This window comes from Passer montanus, unplaced genomic scaffold (assembly GCF_014805655.1).
Source record: "Passer montanus isolate IOZ18808 unplaced genomic scaffold, ASM1480565v1 scaffold95, whole genome shotgun sequence".
Classification (NCBI taxonomy): Eukaryota; Metazoa; Chordata; class Aves; order Passeriformes; family Passeridae; genus Passer; species Passer montanus.
Genome location: NW_024374923.1, coordinates 1787902 through 1809176, shown reverse-complemented (window position 1 = coordinate 1809176; position 21275 = coordinate 1787902). Strand labels below are relative to the sequence as shown.

Genomic DNA, 21275 nt, shown 5'->3' with positions numbered 1-21275 from the left:
CTTCATATTTCCCACCCATATTCTTCTAAGGATAAAGAGCTATCAAGATCAGGTCTCCAGCAAATCCAACACAAACTTAGAACTCACTGGTGATGGAAACATGGCCCAGTCTGCACTGATTTGATTGCAATCTACACACTAAATAATGCTGAGGAAGAGAGTATATAAAAAGACTCTTTTCAGCCAGCCAGACTAACAGAACAATACAGCTTGGACACCTGAACTCACATCTACTACTGCTTCAAAATTTCTGGATTACATTTGATTCCTTCCCTTTGAAGAACGGGAAGACAAGCCAATCTAGACACTGAACCTGAGATGCTGGAGATAATATCAGCATTCCACAGCCCTCAAGCTCATCTCCTAGTTAAATGTCGTGGTGTGCAATGTAGTGCATTACTCTTCAATTTAAACACAAACCTCGTGGTGTGAAATGTGGTGCATAACTCTTCAATTTAAACACAATTGTATCTTTTGTCACAATGTCTGCTCACTAGTTTCCAACAGGGAGAGGGGGTGGTGGTGCTCTTCAAAACCTTACACCACAGCAACATTGCACTTCTACTTTGCACCTAGTTCACTACTAAATTTCTCTAAAACTTCTGTGTTTTACTTGAAGATGTTGTTTCCTCATTGTTTTTGACACTAAAATTACAAATTATTCCAAAATGCCAATTGATGCATCAAAAAAACCTTCCCATTATGATATATCATAAATCATAACTAACTTAAGTAAATAAAAGTAATCTATTTACCCTAGTGAGTAGAACAGTGCATTTATGAGATCTGCTTGCTCTGAAGACACCTTCTCCTCCTGGCAGCTGAGCACAGATAAATGATCCATCTGATCTGGAGACTGCAGCTGAAAAAGTACCATTTGCTCCTGTGATTTCAAGTTAAAGGGAAAGAGACAGGGAGGGCCAGAGTCTGATGTCCTTCATTAAGAAAGAGAAAAAAAACCACAAACCAAACTCGTCAAAATCTCACTGAATTTTAGCCCAGTAAAAAATAAACAGAACTGAAAATGGTAAAAACAAAAGAAATTAACTGTATATAAACAGGTTTCATTATGATACAAAATATTTACTGATGACAAACATCTGTAGAAATTATACATTTGTGCTGCATTATCATCTCAATTACACTGTTAAACTACTCAACCCCTTCCTTATTCTGACATAAGTGAAAAAAACCACAGACATAAAGGAACATGTTTGAACTGATGAGCACAGCAAAGGAAGTGCAGATAGGTAGCAGTCAAACCATGTAAGCAACTCAAAACTGAAAGATGGAATAAGTGTAGTGCTAAATGGCAGAGAGGCTCAGGCCCAGCACATTCCCACTTCATTTGAAGGCAGAATGGTTGATGTAAATCAAAATGATTTAAACTGCTGAATTTAAACAGGATTTAAATTATCAAGCAGGAAATCCTGATATGAATAAATCAGTTTGGGAGCATGGTTGGATTTGTACTGATTTTCCTAAGGAAGGGTCAATTCCTACCGATTGGTAACTACTAAAATGTGTTACTTGACAACTCCGTATGTCCTTTGCACAAACACACAAACCACTCTGCATTAACACAGCAAAATACTGTTTTCTAATTAATTTTTTTAAAATACCTTCAGTGCACCTGTTATGTGAGAATAAGTTTACCAAATTGGGTTTTTGCTATATTTACAAATACTTAAAGATTAGTAGATACCTTGGCTTTCACCTTATGGGAAGCAGAAATCTCCAGCTGTCTTCACACTCAGCTTTCAGCCTTAAGCAAACTAAGTGAATCTAGCAAACTGATGAAGACCCCATGTCAGTATCAGCACAGAAGGCTTCCATTGCCTTGATCAGAATTTTAAGGCCCCCTTGTTCCAGAATACTTCCTAAATGTCTACCTTTGCTGGTTCAATTTCCTTCAAAATTTCAGTGTAAATATAGTGGTCAGTTGCTTTTTTTTTTAACGGTTGGATTATTTTAACAGGTGACAGGAAGTTTAGGCATAAGCTATCCTATTTTCACATCTGATTTGTGTTTTGAAAATTAATTTTAACTTTACTAATAGGGCTCATAAATCTGAATTAAGGACTAGGAAAAATTCAGTGTTTCAGGTAGGGAGAGTGTGTGTGTGTGTATCAATTAAAAAAAAAGAAAGCAAAACACACTCCAAACAAGGGCCTCAGCAGAGAAATGGAAATAAACACCTATGACAAACGACTCACAAAAGAATAACTGCAGCTGAGGTATGAAAAAAATTATCACCCTCATCCGTCAGTTTAACCTGGTTAATTTTGAATTATCTTTTTGGAGCACAGACTGCAAGTAACCAGAGGACAATAGCATAAGGTCGGATGGGGCTTTGAGCAGCTTGGTCTGGTGGAAAGTTTCCCTGTCAGTGGCAAGGGGGCTGGAAATAAATGATCTTTAAGATCCCTTCCAACCCATTCTATGCCTCTATAACCACCTCAAAACCTGGGAGAAGAAGAGTTCTTCATGGTCCTGAGGTGAAGGAGCCTTAGGATATGATATTCTAAATATCTATATCTTGTTTCAAAATTTCTTGTCTTACTATTCTAATGCCACTGAAGTAGGTGAGTTACATGAAAATCCAGATGAAGTGCATGTGAGGGGTGGGACACTGCTATCAGTGGTTTTTCACTGTGACAGAAATCATGCTGTGGGAAATTTGAAAGAAACCCTTCAGACTGCTCTGTAGTGATCAACACATACAGCTTAATTTTAAGTTCCCTGTATCCTCCTTCAGCTTGCAAAAAGCAGCATCAATTCTGTTTGCAGACAAAAAAAAGGCAGCAGATTTTTCCTTTCACCAGACTAACCCGTTTTACTAAGCATGGCAGCAGTTCCTGAGAAAGACACCAAGAACTGCTACTTTTACCAGGATAATCCACCTTGGGGTTCTTTCTTCTGTCTTGGTGAATTCTTCCCTTGCTGCCTCTGTCACCTTTCTGGGGCAGAAGCTGAACAACCAGGGTAGTCAGGAATACATCCATATAAAAATGCTACAGTGAATCCGTGAGTGTTCCTCACACATCATGCCAAAAATAAGAAAAACTGAGGCAGAAATACTATGTTTGTTTTAAAGCTCTTGTCAAATCTTTTTCCCACTGCACAAAGTGAGTGAGAGTGACTGGACAATGTGCATTGGAAGAAACCACTGCAGAAAAATAGCAATTGAAAAAAATAAAATAAAAATCAGAATATGAGAGGTGGAATATGAAAGGGACACACATTTGTTACAGTATCTTTTTTAAAGTATTTGTCCCCTACCTCAAAACCATTCATCTAACAACTGGGATTTAGTCCCAGAGGGACACAGTACTTTGGCCACTGCTGACCAGCACATCACACAATGAACAAGAGTGTCCATTTCCTGCCTCCTAAGCCTCCTTGCAGCCCAGCACAGCCTGGACAGCTGGCTATTTTTATGTCCAGGATAGCGTGAGCTCAAAGCTTATTACCAAGGGTTTCCCCCTGCACACAGGAGTAATGCCAAGGGTTTTGTTTTTAAATTGTGGGAATGGGCTCTGCATACTGTCCAACTTATAATACCATACATTTTGTGAGAGATTTAATTTATATGCTTCCCTTAACTTGTATTTTAAGAGTAGACTTTATTTCAGCACTTATAATTGTTTTGTTTCATTCTTTAAAGTACCTAATGTACTTGCTCATATGAATGTATTAAACTAGTAAGCGCTTTTAATATTAAATATGGAACAAATCATCTTTTGATGCTCTTGTTTATCCTTAAAAAACAAAAACAAAAACAAAAAAAAAACCCACCAAAAAAAAAACCCACAAAAACAAAACAAAAAAAAAACCAAAAAAAACCAAACCAAACCAAAACAAAACAAACCAAACCACAACCCTGAAATCACACAAGTGAAGGGATCAGCCTGGAGCTCAGCACATCCTGATCAGGGACCAGGAGATTCTGCCTCTCTGCAATACTTTTCTCTAGCTTGAGCAGCAAACAGAGGCGCTTGGATGGATCCAACAGGACACCAGGGAACAAGTCAGCAGTATGGCCTTATTCCTTTTTACCTTGTGCTGCTGGTGGTATAAGGGGGCAGATTAATGCCCTTTTCCCAGTGCTTCCTCATTTCCTGGACTAACACACACAGGTGTAACTACTTCAAAAATACAGAGCTAGCATCACCTTGAGAACAGGCACTGAAATGAAAATGAATTTTATTTTTGCCCATCAGGGTCTTCTAGCTGTATGGAATTAGCCCTTCCAAGCCACTGGCTATTTACTACTAAAATTAAAGATGCATGCGTTTTTTTGTTTGTGCTGAGGAAAACCTGCAGCCTTTGTTACTGTATAGGCCAGAATATATTTCTGACATCATACTAAATGAAAATAGTTTCACATACCACCACTGGGAAAGCTATTGCCACTTCTCCATTCCCACACATCCAGCTCAATGAGATGAGCAGATTATGATTCAGTTTTCTTAAAAGCAGTGGTCTACACCTGACAGAAGCTTCAGCCAGAAAGAATAAAGTCACCACTAAACAAATTTTAAATATGATCTAGTTCTGAAACTTCATCTCCTTTATGTGACTGAGCCATTACTGAGATAAATCTGTATGCAGTGATAGGGGGGTACTGAATTGAAGCAGTCAGTAAAACTATTGCAGAAACAGAGTCTTGTTGTGAGCTTTTACTCATACACACTTCTCTTGGTGGAATTAAAGTAACTTAACTGTGCCAGGATGAAAGACCTTTGCAGAAAAATGATTTTGGAGGAAATTAGGCCTTTTTCCAATCACATAATTTTCTTGAAGTGTCAGAACCCTTCAATTCTTCAAACCTCCGCCTTACAAATGGAAATGAAAAGTATGGTCCCAGTTGTGAAAACACACATTTACCATAAATAAATCCCTTACTCACTGTAAGCTTCTCTCTGTATTAATTACACTGTCTTATGAGCAATTTCTGCATGAGGCCACTGAACTGCAAAGGCTTTCTTGTGTGGCTCTGCCCTGACACTTAAACTAATGCAACATCCTCTGCTACAGAGTGATAGAGCAACAGAACATACTTATCATGACAGAGAACTTGTGAAAGTATCTTTTCATATATAAACAAACCATCAGTGGCCACCACCTATGCTGAACAAAACCCATCATACAGTGACTGCACTTAAATATCCACACCCGTATGAAATGCAGTACAGGTTTACTGTGCTGAGGAACTGATGTGTTTTTACATCAGTTATACAAAATAACACCCAAACGGTAAAAATTCAGAAGATTTTTGTCTCTTCCCCTTGAAGGACTGACACGAGCCCCTACCACAGAAAGAAAAATGAAAGGGAAAAGGAAAAATGGGGGAAGAAAGGGGGGGGGGAAGGAGGGGAAAGAAAGGAGGGAAGGAAGAAAGGAGGGAGTAAAAAAGGAGGGAAGGAGAAAGAAAAATAGAAACAAGAAACAATAAGAAAGAAACAAGGATAAAAAAGGGGGAAAGAAAAAAAAGGAAAAAAAGAGAAAAAAAATCTGGTTTTTATCTTCTTCCTTTCAGTCATGAGCCCAGCCAACACACTTCAACAATCATTTGAATCTAATATCTCCTAAACTTGCAAAGATCTTGCACTTGACACATGGCTCTTAAGGTCTGTATTAGTTTTTAACAGCTTACAGTTTGTGGATTCTTAGCTTTCAGGGAGGGAGGTTTCTTCCTGGCAGAGATGCAGAGGACTTCCAGAAATTTCATATACACAAATTGTTTTTCTTAACTGTGAGAAATGACAGCTCTGGTTTTCTAAATTCTACAGGTTTAGAAATAAAACTTACATAAAGGGAATATTGGAAAACAAGACCAGGAAGTGCTGATATGTGACACAAAAAAAGTTATTCATAAAATCATCCATATAAATGGCTCAAATGTAAGCAATAAGTTGGAGATTTCTGCAGTATTTTTTTTTCCTACAGTTTGCCAAAAGTCAGTTTCTTAAAGGAATTAGGATAGTTCTTTATGCATGTATTGGATAAAGATACTGCATAACTGTAGTATGCAGTATACTGGTAATGTCAGCAGTAACTTCGCAAGATATAGCCCCAAATTTGTTCTAAATATTACCAGTAAGATTTCACTTCTGTCACCACAGACATTTGGTGACATCTTTCAATTTGTCTCTTTTCTTACATGTTCTGTGTCTCAAAGATGAACTAAACTGAAGTTATAGGACACCTTTTATATCTCATTATACAAACAATCTCTTAACAACATAACAAAGAAGAAGAGATTGACTCATATTGATACTTAACAGAACAATGAAAGCAACAGAAGCAACACAAAACCACAGCTGTCAATAATGAGAGAGGAAAATAAGAATACTATTACTTAATATTACCAAAACAATATGAGACCTTCTATTCAGTTCTACAGTCCCTGGGAAAAAGAAAGGGTCTCTCTCATGCTACAGCCTACATACTAGGTGTGAAACTGGTTGGATTTCCCTCTGCCCTCCCAACAATATGTCCATATCATTCTTTGTCTTTCCCTTGAGGCCAAAGCCAAATTATCCAAACTGAGCTCAGATACTTCTTGGACTTTACTGTGCTGAAAAATCCATAGTCAGTTCCATATGTCCTTCTGCCACCCTCCAGACCAAAGGAGGCAACTCTGCAACACAAGGACCCTTACTGAAATGTCAATATTATGAATGATTACTAATTGAGGAATGCTGACCTCTCAGTATTATGACTGAAACATGAAATATGGCATATAAAACTTTGTTCTGTCAACTGCCCAAACAACGTCTGCAAAAGGCAGACTTTTGGATCATACAAATCATGTTACAAAACACTGTGAAGAGTTCTTGATTCTTGTGGAAAAACCCAATTCTTTTGCCCTAAGACAGTAATGGCCCATATAGGTCTGATGAAAGCCAGCACTGATTTTCAAGCTCACCTGTTTAAGGATATGCAAATCACCCCAAATATCTGAAGCACCAACTTCACACACCAAGGCACAGAGAGGGTTGCTTGTAGAACAAGAGGACAAGACTATAACTGTGGCTTATTAAACTGTAAATCTTCCAAAATTCCTGGCTGTTTGGTGCTGCATTTTTACCTCAGGAACAGCAGCTTATTCCTTCCCTACCCAAAATATGAGATAGTACTACTCAAGGGAAAGGAAATCTCTCATAGCTGTTGAGTGTGCCTGCAGCACACTGCTGGGCAGTTCTCTCTATCTATCAGAAAACAGGATCACAGTCAGCCACTAAAACACTGTGCCTAAACCACCTAAAATTCTTTTCACTTGTTGCACTGGTTTGAGAACACACATTGCCTTCTACCTGCCACAGCAATCACTTCTAAAATCTGATTTCTATTATATATTTATAGCAGGGGACATATGCATGGGCCGGGGGGAGTGGGGTGGAAGTGCATTGAAATGCAGCTTGTTTTAGAAAAACAGAGCTAATCCATCAGGAGGCAAAAAAACCCCACACCGCTTACTAAACCAAGTTTAGAAATGTGCAAACAGGATTTGGACATAAAGGATTCCAAATACACACGTGTCCACTACTAATGTGTAAGAAGGTCCCCAGGCAATGGTTTTCACATGGACTGCTGGTGCCTTCCAGGGAATAAGCATCAGGTAACTGAGAAGAGCAAGTCTGCCGTCCAGAGGCTTACATTTGCTGATTGCCATACACATTCATCAGCCATGTCACTGGAAAGTGTTTAGAATTCCTGAAATCTGAACAAAAGAAAGGTCACCACCCAGTTAAGAGCAGTGCAGAAAATCACCTAGCATAACACACTGCAATGTTCTGATGGACATAAGGCCTGGAAAAGCAAGAAAACCAGAGCAACTGATTCAGCTGCTATTTGCAACTGACCATGAGTATGGCCCTGTCGAGTGTCCCAACACCAAACTGGCTACTCCAGGTGGCAAATGCTGGGCTCCTTACAATTCCCTGTGCTCTCACTGGCTTTGTGAAGCCCAAGTACATGGGCAGGGGCAAAGTTCTGCTCTTCAGACTGGTTCAACAAATCCAACAACCTCTTATATATTTCTGTCCTTCCATTACAGCTGATGTCTGCTTAGCTCCACGCTGTCTACCCCACATCCATCCCACATCCATCCATCCACCCATCCCACACTTCTTTCCTGTCCTCCCAACTACTTCCTCAGGTGTCTGCATTTCTGAAGCAGCACCTTCTTGCTTCTCCTTCCAAACCACAAAATCAGCCAACCAAAAACCATCAAAGAATAGAAAAAAACCCGCCACCTCACAAAACCCCCAACTAATCAAACCAAGGTTAAAAGGCAAGAAATATATCCTATAAAATTAACCCTTGCAAAAAAAAAGTGTATTATAAAATTGAAAAAATATGGATGCCTAATTTAAAAAATATCACTTTAATAGAAGTTTTATATAACTGTAGGCATTTTGTTCCTTCCCTTCACAATAGGAAAGACATTTCATCCTCAGTTTAAATACAAAATCTTGAATCATGTGAGAACTGTGTATTTGTAAACAAAAAGCATCTCTGAAAATTCTGAAATTTTATGAGTCTGTTTGTGCTACATTTCTCACAGAACCTGATATATATGGCTCAGTCATTTTTTTTCACTTACTGGCCTCAGTTATTGGTTATCTTTCTAAGTTTATAAATGTTTAAGTTTATAGATGAAGAGCTTTGAAAGTCCTCTCAAAAAAAAAAAGTCATATTGTAAAAGTAGAAAAAAAACCATGAGGTGAAGTACTTTGGTCAAAATTTGTTACATATTCTACTGTTGTTTGAGACAAGCAGAACAATTTTCTCCTGCCATTACATTTAGGGACAAGCTAGCTAGTCCAAACCTGCTCCCATAAATCCTTTACTTGACTTTATGACATATCTTCACTATGCATTCGCTACCCACAAGAGATAAGTCACAGATTTGGGAGGTAAAAGATTTTCAAATCAGAAACAATGTCTTCTCCACTAGTAACTGCTAGTGAAACTTAACATTGGGAACACTGCACTAGAAATACCAATACTGATAATAGTCTTATGTGCTAACAGCTTGGATTCATTAGCAAATGAGCTAATTCTGAAATAAAACATCTGAGAAGGCAGGTAAAAAAACAAACAAAAAAATCCCCCCAAAAAACCCAAACCACTGAACTTTTTAATCACTAACTTATCATATTGCCCAGATTTGGATTCAGATAGAAGGAAAATAAAACTACATGTGAGTGTCTGTCTTGGATACAGCCCCTTGCTTCAATGTTACCTCAAGTTCCATAAGCAAGTCAAGACATCACAATGGTGACAATTTTTATGTGGGCTTTTCATAATTACTTAACCTAGTTATTGTTCTACATGGAACAATAGTTTAATTGTTTAATTCTACATGGAATTAAAATGACCACAACACACTGAGTAGCCAAAATGCAATCACCATACTGCAAAGATCAAGCAAAACTATGTTTCTCCTTCTTTTCTTTTAGCAAGAGACCAAGTTTATCAATTTTCAGAAGGAAATTAGCAAAAAAAATTTGAAACAGAATATATTTCAATATAAAAAAATTATTTCTATATTAAAAAAAAATTAACCAAGCCCTCCCTCCTTTTTCTTTCCTCACAGGAAGGACAGTTATCAGCTACCTGATACAAATCTGTGCTGTGGGCAGCTGATATCCTCTTTGGACTAGATTGAATTGAAGGGATACTCTCTTCCTCATCCTTTATACTTTGGGCCATCACCTCGCCCTTAAGGGTAACTCTAGCAGTATTCCTGAAGGCACTCCCAATAATGTTCTGCCTGATGGTCCATAAACTGCACAAGCATTTCACTCCTAAATTAACTCAAGCCATGCACCACAACCACCAGGCTTTCAGCTGGAGGGCTGGAAGGACCCTTAAGACCATGGAGTCCAACAATTAAGCCAGCACAGCCAAGCCCATCACTAAACCAGGTCCTTCAGGGCCACATCTACATTTCTTGAGTATCTCAAGGGATGTCAACTCCAACACTCCCCTGGGCAGCATGATCCAATGCCTGAACACCCTTTCAGCAAAGAAGCTTTTCCTAATATCTAGAACCAGTTGGTCCATGGAAATGCATAGCTAAATCTCCATGCATGAACCCTGGGAGTAAAGCTGCTGATTTTGCAGACCTATAAAGGACACTGCATGCAGAATTACAGGAGATATTTTGAATTGTTGATCAACTTTATTACTGAAGTTTAAAGCAAACTACATGGGACCTTCTGCCTCCCCTTTCCTCTAGTCTATCTTCCCTGGTAGGGCACGGTGTACCTTCAACTTACTCCTAAAAAACCCCTCACTGTTTTCCTCCTAGACAGCTAATTTTCCTCCTTCATTGCTACCACAGGCAGACAGTATAGGTGTAGGACTGCAGCCCTGAGACCACCCTGTTTCATGGCAGCAAAATATTCATTTGTTTCGACTGTTTCATCTAGTTAACCCCAAGGCAGTACTATGTGAAGACACCATTAAGTGGAAAAGAATACAGTCCATACCAGAACTTTCCAGAACCCCTATCTGGCTGTAAGTAAATGGGCACATTATCACAATGATACGTGAAATTTTCAAAAACAGTCAAAATTAATTTCATTTTTTCTGTTCTACATTCACAATTTTTCATTCCCCCTACCCACTGCTGACATTTTCTACAGCAAATGTGTTACTGAAAAGGACAGTAAACCTTACTGTGACCATCAAGTGGTTTTGTTTTGTTGTAAATGAAATGGAGGAGAGAAAATAAGTGGAACTTTTTTTGTTTTGTTTTACATGATGTAGAATACATATTAAAATTGGTTAAAAAATAAGCTCCAGGAAAATCCTATGGGGTGAAAAAAAAATGTAAAGTCAAATTCTCTCAGGTAAATTTTAAAAATTGCAGCAGTCCAGCCTTTAAAGCTTTCAGTGTACAAACTACCTGGCATAAACTAGGGGGGAAAAACAAAGAGACAGCACTGCCACCTCAGCATCATATCTCCACTTTTACTGAAAGGTAAAGACTGCAAGCTCAGCCCAGAAACATGCAATAATAGAAGGACCTACAGATTATTTTAAACCACTGCTTCATATTCAGCCATGGATTACTGACCAGAACACTTCAGCCAATTTCAAACAATGTGACCCCCGTTTAGTTACAGAAATTTACAGACTTCTGCATGAGTCCACTAACGCCTTCAAAGCTACATTACCTGCTTTGATGGCAACTAAAAACATGTCTAATGAATAGCAACACTGCTTGCTGAAAACATTGTTAGAAATTGGCAATTTACTGTCAATAGCAGTTTTCCCTCTGCTGCCTCAGTTATGCACTGGAATGCAATCCAGAGAAATCAGAAGAACAGTCACCAGCTCTGGAAACAAAAAGGAACAGCAGCACAGATCACAACTGAAATGGAACAATCCATTTAGCAGTCCAAAGGCAACTAGTGTGAGGTAAGGCAGTCAGATTTAAGGTCATTCCTGCAGATGCTAGAGAGTCTGAAATACAATATTCTGCATAAACAGAAGTGGTAGGGAACACAACAACTTCTTTTTTGGCAAAGTGCTGATCTACCCTTCTTAATGTGAGGAATTAATGATTAAAAAACTTCTATACTTTCCAGAACTCTTCTACAATCTCATTTGCCATAGCCACCTCCCTTCCTCCTTTAGATGAAACACAATGCAGAAGTGCCAAAACATCACAGAAGATTAGATATGAGCTAAAGTAAAGAGAAAGAGGATGCAAATATAGAAAATGGGTATGTATCAGTGATTCTTAAACTTGTGTGACTATTACATCCCCTTTCACCATTGAAACTGATCATAAATCTTTTCACTTTGCCTTGGAGTACAGTTAAAAATCAGTGTGTAAGTACAGGTACAAACACACATACATAGGCGTATTGGCTTCTTGGTTGTCATGCTGCCCAGGCTCAGAGTAAGGTTAAAAACCAATTCTCTGCTCTTTTCCAAGGTACACAATATCCAAGGACCTTCTGAATTGGCCCAAGATTTTCACAAACATCATAAAGGTAATGCAGAAAAACTACACCTTCACTGCATCACTGAGCAATTGTTCCTCTGAATCTGAAGAGCAGAGGAAAATGAAGTTGATTTGTTCCATTAAACCTGAAGTGTTACTGTGTGGCACACAGTAAAAGTAATGTAGGGAGGAGACAGGAAAGTGAAGACAGGAGAGGGAAAGAGGCACAGCCCCACCTTCCATCAGTGAATGTACAACTCCACCAAGCTTCAGGTGATGAGAACTTGTAGGACACTACAAGTAGAGCCCTATATGAAAACCTTAAAGAAAGTAAAAAAAAAAACCACCCAGAAAAACAAATCCTTGACCTGTTGATTTTTCCGTTTATTCCCTTAGTTATCCTGCAAGTCATGAATACAAACCTCTTTCCTACTCCCTGTGTGCTGTGGTTGTGAAGAACTGACAGCAAGCAAACAGCAACAGATCATCTGTGCTACCAACAGCGCTGCAGCATTAGCTTCAGCACTTTCACAAACTTCTAGAAAATGCCAAGTTCCTATGGGTGGACACACTTCTCTCAGATCAACTGAACACTGAATTATTCTTATCTCCTCACCGATTTTAATGGTGTGTAGAGGCAAACAAAATCAGTATGAAAGAGGGAAGTTTTGAAAGAAGGCAGCTCTTCCTGTAAACACAGAATTTCAGCAGCTGCAATCTTATTAACTATTCCAAGTTTAAAAAGACATTTTCTCTTAAGCCCTATGAAACTGAGTTTCAAGTATTCAGAAAGGAAACAGGAGCAGTTTGTAGGACTTTTGAGCTACAAACATTGGGAAACTAAACTAAGTAAGAGGGAAGCAAAAGAGCAATCAAAGTTACATGATGTTGTGATTCACCAGCATAGACTTACTAGACAAATATATATTTCAAATTGTTAAGGCTCCAAAATTCCCACTGAATGTACAAGCAAGCTGCTTATCTGAACAGCCTGTGAGATCCCAGGCTGCAAAACTGATCACAGGTTCAGAACTCCAGTCAGAGATTGTACCTCACATTTCAATTCACAAAACAGCATACTTGAAGGATTCCAGTCAGCAGCTACTGGCTGTCAGGCCTGTTCTTGAAACTCTGCTAATTCAAGCACATCTCTCACATGAATTATACATAGTGGAGTAATATGCAACCTAATGTCTTATACATGCAAGTGTTTAAATAAAGATGAACCCTGACTCCTTTGCTGCCTACAGCTGCCCCTGTTTCAGTGGCTGTGCCCAGGAACAGAATTGTGTACTGACACCAGGTGTAACTTAGCTGAGGTTCGATGTATGCTACCAGGTAAGCATGTTTGAACTAAGAGGTCCCAGATGTTTATCCTGGGATAAGGGTTGAATTTCACGAGAGGATTAAGATGTTGTAAGGCTGTGCTACCGCGGGAGGGACAGTCAAACAAATGATGGATCTGACCCAGCTAAAAAGGAATGCAGAGGAAAAGGAAGAAGGGTGTCTGCCCTTGCTACCTGCCCGGTGAACCCGGGGCTGCACAAGCAAGAGCCGCCCTTGCAAAGGCAGCAAGCACAGCCCCCGACAAGAGCAGGAAAGAGGAGACTTCCTCAGCGGTGACAGCTCAGGTTACACCAGCTGAGGCCATTTGTGAAGCCTTAAACTTTAGGTCAAGTTACTGTAAATTGAGGTTAATCTAAATGCAACCAATTGTCCTAACACAATCGCGTTCATATTTTTGGCGCTGCGTTAGCAGAGCAAGTTTTTGATGTGTTCCAGACAAAGCTGCTCTTCCTGAACTTAACAATGCCTAGAAAGTCACTGCAGGACTTTCAACACATTCTGTCTGGTCAACTCGAAGCTGAGATTTCTACTGGATACCCTATGTCAAAATACAACTTGCCCTGCTCCAGCTCCGGCTTGTGATAACCCAAGCTACTGTCTTTGAAAGGGACATACTTTCCACCAGAGCATTAAAGGTCATCAGAGGCTAGCAGTGCTTGAAGTCAAGAGTCTCTTCATTCCTTTCAGTTTGCTAAACTGAAACCTATTGTGCTGACTAGCTGCAAAAGGAGGTCAGCACAAAAACTTCTTGTCCTAAAGGACAGTAATCACACAGGTGCATCAAGCGAGTTGGTATGAAAAGGAGAAAACAAATGGGAGAGGCCTGTGGAGTAAGAAAGACACAGAGATCCACCCTTATAGGAAAAGGAAAATAAAAAGGGTTACACAATGACTCCTTCTATGATGCACATGAAAGAGAAGGAGCATTGCTGGCCTGGGATTTAATTCTGGTATCATCCCTGTTGTGTATTTACTACTGACTTTACCCCTGTGTGAGCAAGATCAGACATAGCTTATTAACTGAAGAGATGCTTAATCCTACTTAGTCATCAGGCATGAGTAAGGGCTACAAGTATTTGACCTCTTGTGTAAAATAAAATCTAAAATTATCTTCTTTTTCCATCTTTGCAATGCCAGAGAAATAAACTTTTCCTATAGTGTGAGTGATGAACCCCTAAGCACCTGTAACGTAAGTTGAACAGCAATACTACACAAGAAAGAACACATGAAATGTGCTCAGGTTTGTGAACACATGCACAAGCACATATTAAATACAGGAGATGTAAGCTTTAACAAACTCCTCACAACATTCTGTGGCACTCAGTTCCAGTACTGGCATTACCCATGAATCACTAAGACAAATGAAGATTTTCCACTTTTCACTCTGGATACCTTTTTCAACAAAAATAAGAGAGGTGGAGGAAGGAAGGATCTACTATTCTGCGTGGAATATCTACCAAAAAGGAAGACACATAACCAGATTTCTATGATTCTGGACATGTCATTCTGTCCCTACACAGAGAAAGCAGAAAGGAGTGGCCTGCCCATTTTCCTCCCCTCAGGTAGAAGTGCAATGTGATCATTAATTTCTGGAAGGCAGTGCCTTAGCCCAGAATGGGTAAAGAACAGGACTGGAAAATACTGTATGTTTCCAGCCATGTTTTCTCTGACTTTAACTAATTCTGAATTGGCATAGTATACTTCAGCAGGGGAACGGAAAAGATGATCTGATAGGTTGTTTGACTTCTGTCACTAGTTTCTCTGATCTAAATAATATTTTAAGTTTAGGTGTTTAAAAGACAATTTCCTAAGTACTAGGTTTAGAGTTAGAAACGGAGAGTCAGACAGTGGCTATCAAACCCACAACAATGCTAAATTAAAAAAAAAGGCTTAAAGAGCCTTAAAATAGGAAAAAAGTAGCTTCAGCTCCTTTATAGTTTACAAGAGAGCTCAGATGCAAATAAATGTGTCCTAGAAGACCAGTGTGGTAACATACATCCCTGGACAAAGAATGTGTGGTAAGAACAACAGTCACAGGGACAAGAAAAAGAGGTGATATAATTTGCAGTTATTATTATGTATTTGGCTATTATTTACTAAATTCATTATTTATTCTATATATAATGTATTTGTATACACACACCTACAACCTCTGAACCTCACACATAACATGGATGCAGAGCCAAGAAGACTCTTGCACTGAAATAAGGAAACAAGAAAGCAGATTAGCTCACAAAGAACCAAATAACTGATACAATGTGTTGATATTTCCTGGAACCCATCCAAAGATGAACAGCAGAGTTTTGGATGAATTGCAAATTTTCCCAATACTTCCTCTAAAAGCCAGACTGGTACAACATTTTAATAATTCAAATCACAGAAAACAACTTTAGTTTTTGCCAGGTTGAACTAGGGAAGGGGGAAAGGTCCACAAAGACATTTACAAACTATTTTAGTTTCTGTGCACACCCCAGTCTATGCCTGTGTATGAGCAAACTAGTTCTGTAACCCACTGTTCTCCTCAACAGAAGAGGCTGAAGTAGTTATAAATCCAGGTATTTCAAAACTCAGCAAGTGAAAACTTTCTCTACAACAAGATGCAAATTCAGGGTAGATCAGCAACTCATGAAATACAGCCAAGCCTATGCTCCCACACTGCATTTGACAAAAGGCTTCCATTGATAACCTCTTGACAGCTGACACAGAATCCTAACCAGCAGAAACTGCACAGTGCCTGCCATGAACTCTGGGAGGGAGAGTGCAGATTGTGGGGGTGGTAACAAGAATCACTGCACAAACTGCACTGCTTGTACTCCATCCAGTGAAGAAAACCAGAGGGCATGTCTTCAAATAATTGTCTTCTAAAGATGGTTTTGGGTTTTTTACCCAGCTGGATGGAAGACACTCAGCATGTGTCAGGACCAGCTTCTTGGAGGGTTTGGTGGGTGACTTGCTGCCTGGATTAAGCACATCTCCCCTCCCTTCTCAGCATCTCTGAGTTTGAAGGACACATACACACACACACACACACACAGAGAGATTATATTGTCCTTTAATTTTCTTTGTTTAAAAAAAAAATTAGAAAAGGCATTTCTTGCTGTCCTCATTGTGTTTGTTGTCATTTAATCCAAACAGCTTATTTTCCAAACCATGCAGTTTAATAACATGAGTGAAAAATCTAATAATGATTTTTGTGTAAAAAGAAGAGTAAAGCAGTAGCAGATTCTCAGCAGACTGTTCCACTATAAAACTTTCCACTGGAGTTTACCAGAGAATAAAGAAAGGAAGACAACCCCTAAATGTAGTTAACTTTTTCCTCATGAAAAAAAAAAAAAAAAGTTGAATTATTTTGTTAAATAAAAATTGCGATGCACGTAAACAGTTAAACTTAACAGACTGTTACGATTGCTAGAAATTAAGAAGTTTGGGAGTTTGCATTTGGTTTTACTGCAAAAAGATGTCTCAGAGAAAATACTTTTCAACTGTTTTTAAAGGAGTAATTTATTGGGTTTTAAGTACTGCTTTCATGTTCCCATGGATGCTCCCCAATGTTCTTAGATGTTAGTCAAAAATCATAATTAACATTTTACAAGTGAAACAAAGCAGATGATGTGTCAAGATTTTTTGGCAACATTTGTTTATTTTCTTTTTTAAAATGGAAATGGGTATTTTTTGTGATAAAGCAGTAGAATTTATGTTTTTAAGATCAAAAGCATAGGGCACATTGAGTATATTTAAATAACATGACGATCATAGCACAGGAATTGAGTTACAACTAATTTTATAGCAAATTACCTCTTAATTAGGCAACTCTTAGCTCCTCAAATGTCCCAGGCAGAAAGAATCTAGCAACAGTGAGATCTGAAACTGCACTTCCTCCTTCTATTTTTTCCTTTCTACAACTTGCACATTATAGCTTTTGGCTTTCTGTCCCACATCTTCAGGGGAAGACCTGCTTATCTGAAAATCCTGGCTTTAAAGCTTCAGCATCGCTGCTTGGGAATAAGGGGAAAGGACAACCCAGCGCCAGCCTAGGCCCAAGAGTGCCCAAAGTGCTCTGGAGCGGGATGGGGACACGGCGCACCGCACCGGCTGCCCTGACGAGAAGTCATTCTAAGAATGTCCCCAAGCCTCCAGCCCCTCTCCTGGATCTTGGGGAAAAGGCGTGAGGTGTGAAAAGGGATTTGAGGACAGCCGGGCTGACGAAAAGGTAGTCCCTGTGTTTGGGGAGTGACTCCGCTGCTGCCCCAGGAGTAGGGGTACCCCAAAGTGCTATGGGGCGCCGCGTATTCAAAAGCCTCCTCGGTCCTGAGGAAAGGCGCCAGAAGGAAAGGAAACACGGTTATGCCTCGCTGGTAACACCGGGAAAGCAACAAGATGTCAGTGAGGTCGCCGCACTTCCTGTTTGCCAAGCGCACACGCAGACACGCCGCCAGCCCCGCCGCTTTGTGCGGCTCCTGCCCGGCACCGCTCCCCCCGCATCCCCGCCTCCCGGCCTCGGGAGCGCATCTCCCGGAGCGGCCGGCCGGGAGGCGGGGACAGCGCTCGGCGCTCAGCTTTTGTTTGCCGCTGGCGAAGCGATCCCCGCCTCCAGCCGGCCCACCGAGAGGAAGCGGGGCTGGGCAGGGCAGGGTGCTGCCCGCCTCCGGGCAAGAGATGCCCGGCATCGGGCAGGCTCGGCGCGGCCCCGGGGACACACACGGCTCCCTCCTCCCTCCCTTTGTCACGGAGCCCTCCCCCGGCGGCCGGCAGCAGCTGACCCTGCCGCCCGGACACGCCTCCCCGCGCAGCGCAGGGCGGCGACAGGGAGGGACGTGCGAGGCTGGCGAGCCGCACGCCGCCGTCGCACCTCCCCTCCTCCCGCCGCCCATTGTGCGTGCGGTGGGGACCCGGCTGCCCGGGGACACGCCGGGACACACACGCGTGTCCCCCGCGCCGCCCCTGCCGGCCGGCACGGACAGCGCCAGCACCCCCGCAGAACCGCGACCGGCTCTAAATACGGCTCTGCCGGAGCGCAGGGCCCGGCTCCCCCCGCAGCTCTTATTATTCATCGGTGCAGCCTGGGAGTGGGAAACTCCGCTTCCTACTCGCCGCTACGCTTCTACCGGCTCAGCCCCCGCCCCCTTCCCCCCCCCTCCGCTTCTCGCTAAGCTCCTTAAATCCCAAGAAAACTTTGGGAAGCGATTCAGCTCGCGTGGAGCCGGGCTGCTGCACGCCGGGGCAGCCCAAGCGAGAAGCCTGCCCAACTTTTCCTCCACCCGCCAGCCCAGGCTGCGGAGCCGCCTTCCACCTTCCTCCGCGGCGGGATTTAAAGGCTCCCCGCACGGCGAAACACGCACGCACACAAAACCCTCCCCCGGCTCTCGGCAGCCGCGGCGCACGCCCGGCACCGCTCCTTCCCTCAGAGCAGTTCTACCATTCCGAAGGGGACGGGGGGGAAAGAAAAAAATTGTCCGCTCCCTCCACCGCAGCCCGTGAGAAGTTGCGAAGCGTCCCGCCAGAGACCCTGCCAAAGTTGAGTCGAGCCCCGTTCCCCCTTGACAAACTACGGGGCCGACCTCCAGCTCATCGCGGCGAGCAGCGCACGGTGACCCCTGCGCCCCCGGCCCGCATCCCCTTACCATGATCAGCGTGTGGTTCCTCTGCTCCGCCGTGGCGGGCTCAGCATCTTGCTGCTGTTTGCTCTGGTGCTGTTGCTTGCTGCTGCTGCTGCTGCTGCCGCCGACGGTGCCCGTCTTCTTGGCCCTCTGCTCCAGGGTCCGCTGGTAGAGGCTCACCGTGTCCCTGCGCTCCAGCTCCAGCTGCTCCGCCTGGGCTTGCTGGTACCTGCTCTCGCAGTTGACATGGTGCCGCCGGCAGCCCTCGATGCGCTGCCTCAGCCGCTCCACCACCGTGCTGTGCTTGGGAATGCCGCCGCTGCCGGCGTTATTGTTACCGGGAGCGGCGGCAGGAGGGCCGTGGGGAGTGCTGGTAACCCCGATACCGGCCCCGCCGAGGCTGCTCTTCAGGTTATTGTTGATGCAAATACTGCTGCCATTCGCGGCGGCAGCGGGGGCTGCAAAATCCCCCATCCTCGTCCCCGTGCACACTGTTTTGGAAGAACTTTTTATCCTACACTTCACACATACAGTCTCCTCTGGGGTCCTGATGGGATACTTTTTAGAGAACCGGGCAGGGAGGGGTGAAGGGGCACCATCATGTATCAGGGAAACAGCGATCCCAAGCAAATGTTTCTCTTTTCCCCCAGCCAATCCCTCTCGAGAAGCTCCAAAACATTAAAAAGAGAGAGGGAAGGGGGGAGGGAAATAGAGAAGGTGCTAAAAGGTTATCGGCAGCAACATAACCAACACACACACACACACACACACACACAAAAAAGGCACAACAAACTAAGCAGCAGCAGTTCGGATTAGCAAACTCCAGGAGATATCAGACCAGTTCCTTTCCACCTCTTTCTTTTTTATAATCCATTATTTCAAAACAGATTCCACGAGATTTCCGGAGATTTTGCCAAAAGCCTTCTCTCCCCATGGATGAGGAGAAACACGCGCCCCTCCACATGCACACACACACACGCCCGCTCACACGCACACACATCCGAGCACAGGCACACGCTGGGTACACACGGCACACTCACTCTCACTCCACGGCATCAAAAGACAGGCAAAGCCGCTTGCTTATTGTATTTTCCTTCTAGAAAAAAGTTTTGGTGTTTATGCCGCACCGTGTTCGTAAAGTACTTTGGCTGCTCAGTTGCATTTCAAATCCTCGGGCTGGGGGAAGTAAACACATAAACAATCCGGACCGAGCTGGAGAGGCAAAAAGGAAAAAGGGAAAAAAAAAAAAAAAAAAAAAAAGTAGCGCTCTGAAGTCTCTGCCAAACGCTGAGCTGATACAGCCTAGCGCTTTGCTCTGTCGTGCTGGCTGCTGCTCCTCCTGCCACCATCACAATGATCAAATGCTCTCCTCCTCCACCTCCTCCTCCTCCATGCCAGCGGAGTGATATCAGGACAGGAGCGCTCAGTAAACACCGCAGCGGCGGCGGCGGCGGCGGCGGCAGCGGCGGCTGCTCGGGGCCGTGAGGCAGACCCGGGGACAAGGTGCAAAACCCGGCACGGACGTCGCCCAGCGGGAGCGGACATGGCGCTGCTTCCCCGCGGCGTGGGGCGAGCGGGGCCCGACACCTGCCGGCCCCGCGGCCTCCCCGCCCCGGCGGCGAGGGGCTGCGGCGGCCGCGGCTCGCAGGCGGGGGCCCGGCGAGCGTGTGCCGCCCTTGCCTTCCGTGTCAACTGTTGCATAATGAATGGGAGCGCGGCGCCGAGCCCCGCGCCTCCCCGGCACGGGGCTGAACTTTCTATTTTAGACAACAGAGGAAACATAATACGCCGGGCAGTAACATTTGTCCGAGGGAACGGCGGCTGCCTCCATATAGAGCGCGGGTGATTAATGGATCAAGAATAACATCCCGGGAATCTAGTTTTAAACCATTCTGCAGACAAAGCTATTGCGCCCACAATTGTGTTATTTTCTATCTAGCCCTGTGAGAAATGCACTTCCAATTTTTTTAATACATCTGTATAGAACAGAATTATGTCAGAGAGACACCCATGTTCTCCAACAAGCACCTGATATAACAAAAATTGGGAACTCGTACATTAGTAATGTAATCTGATTTAAACCATCTTCATTTTTGCCACTGCAGATTAGCATAGGATACTAAGACACTGTGACAAAGAGCAGTCTTTGTCTTTTAAGTCCTCAGCAGCATGAAATTTGGGGTTGATTTCATGCCTATTGCCACAATTATTGACTATGTTGAGATGGAACATAATAGTGGACAAATAAAAATAGCATTTAGTACCTTCCCTACGTTGGGATTAACAAACACATCTTCCCCCCAGAAAACAAAACTTTTCTGTAGTATCAGTTTGAGAACCACAGTGAATTTACTTGA

The 21275-nt window shown here is 42.7% G+C and overlaps 1 protein-coding gene across 2 annotated transcripts in view; it reads right to left on the bottom strand.

Moving 5' to 3' along the window:
* Nucleotides 1-20535, bottom strand: part of MAML3 (mastermind like transcriptional coactivator 3) — a 246148-nt gene extending 225613 nt beyond the window's left edge. For both annotated transcript variants that reach the window (XM_039696148.1, XM_039696149.1), the window contains exon 1: nucleotides 18943-20535. In XM_039696148.1, coding sequence (XP_039552082.1) covers nucleotides 18943-19392 — 450 coding nt within the window. In that variant the 5' untranslated portion in view covers nucleotides 19393-20535. The remainder of the gene's footprint in view (nucleotides 1-18942) is intronic.
* Between the last annotated feature and the right edge of the window lie 740 nt (nucleotides 20536-21275).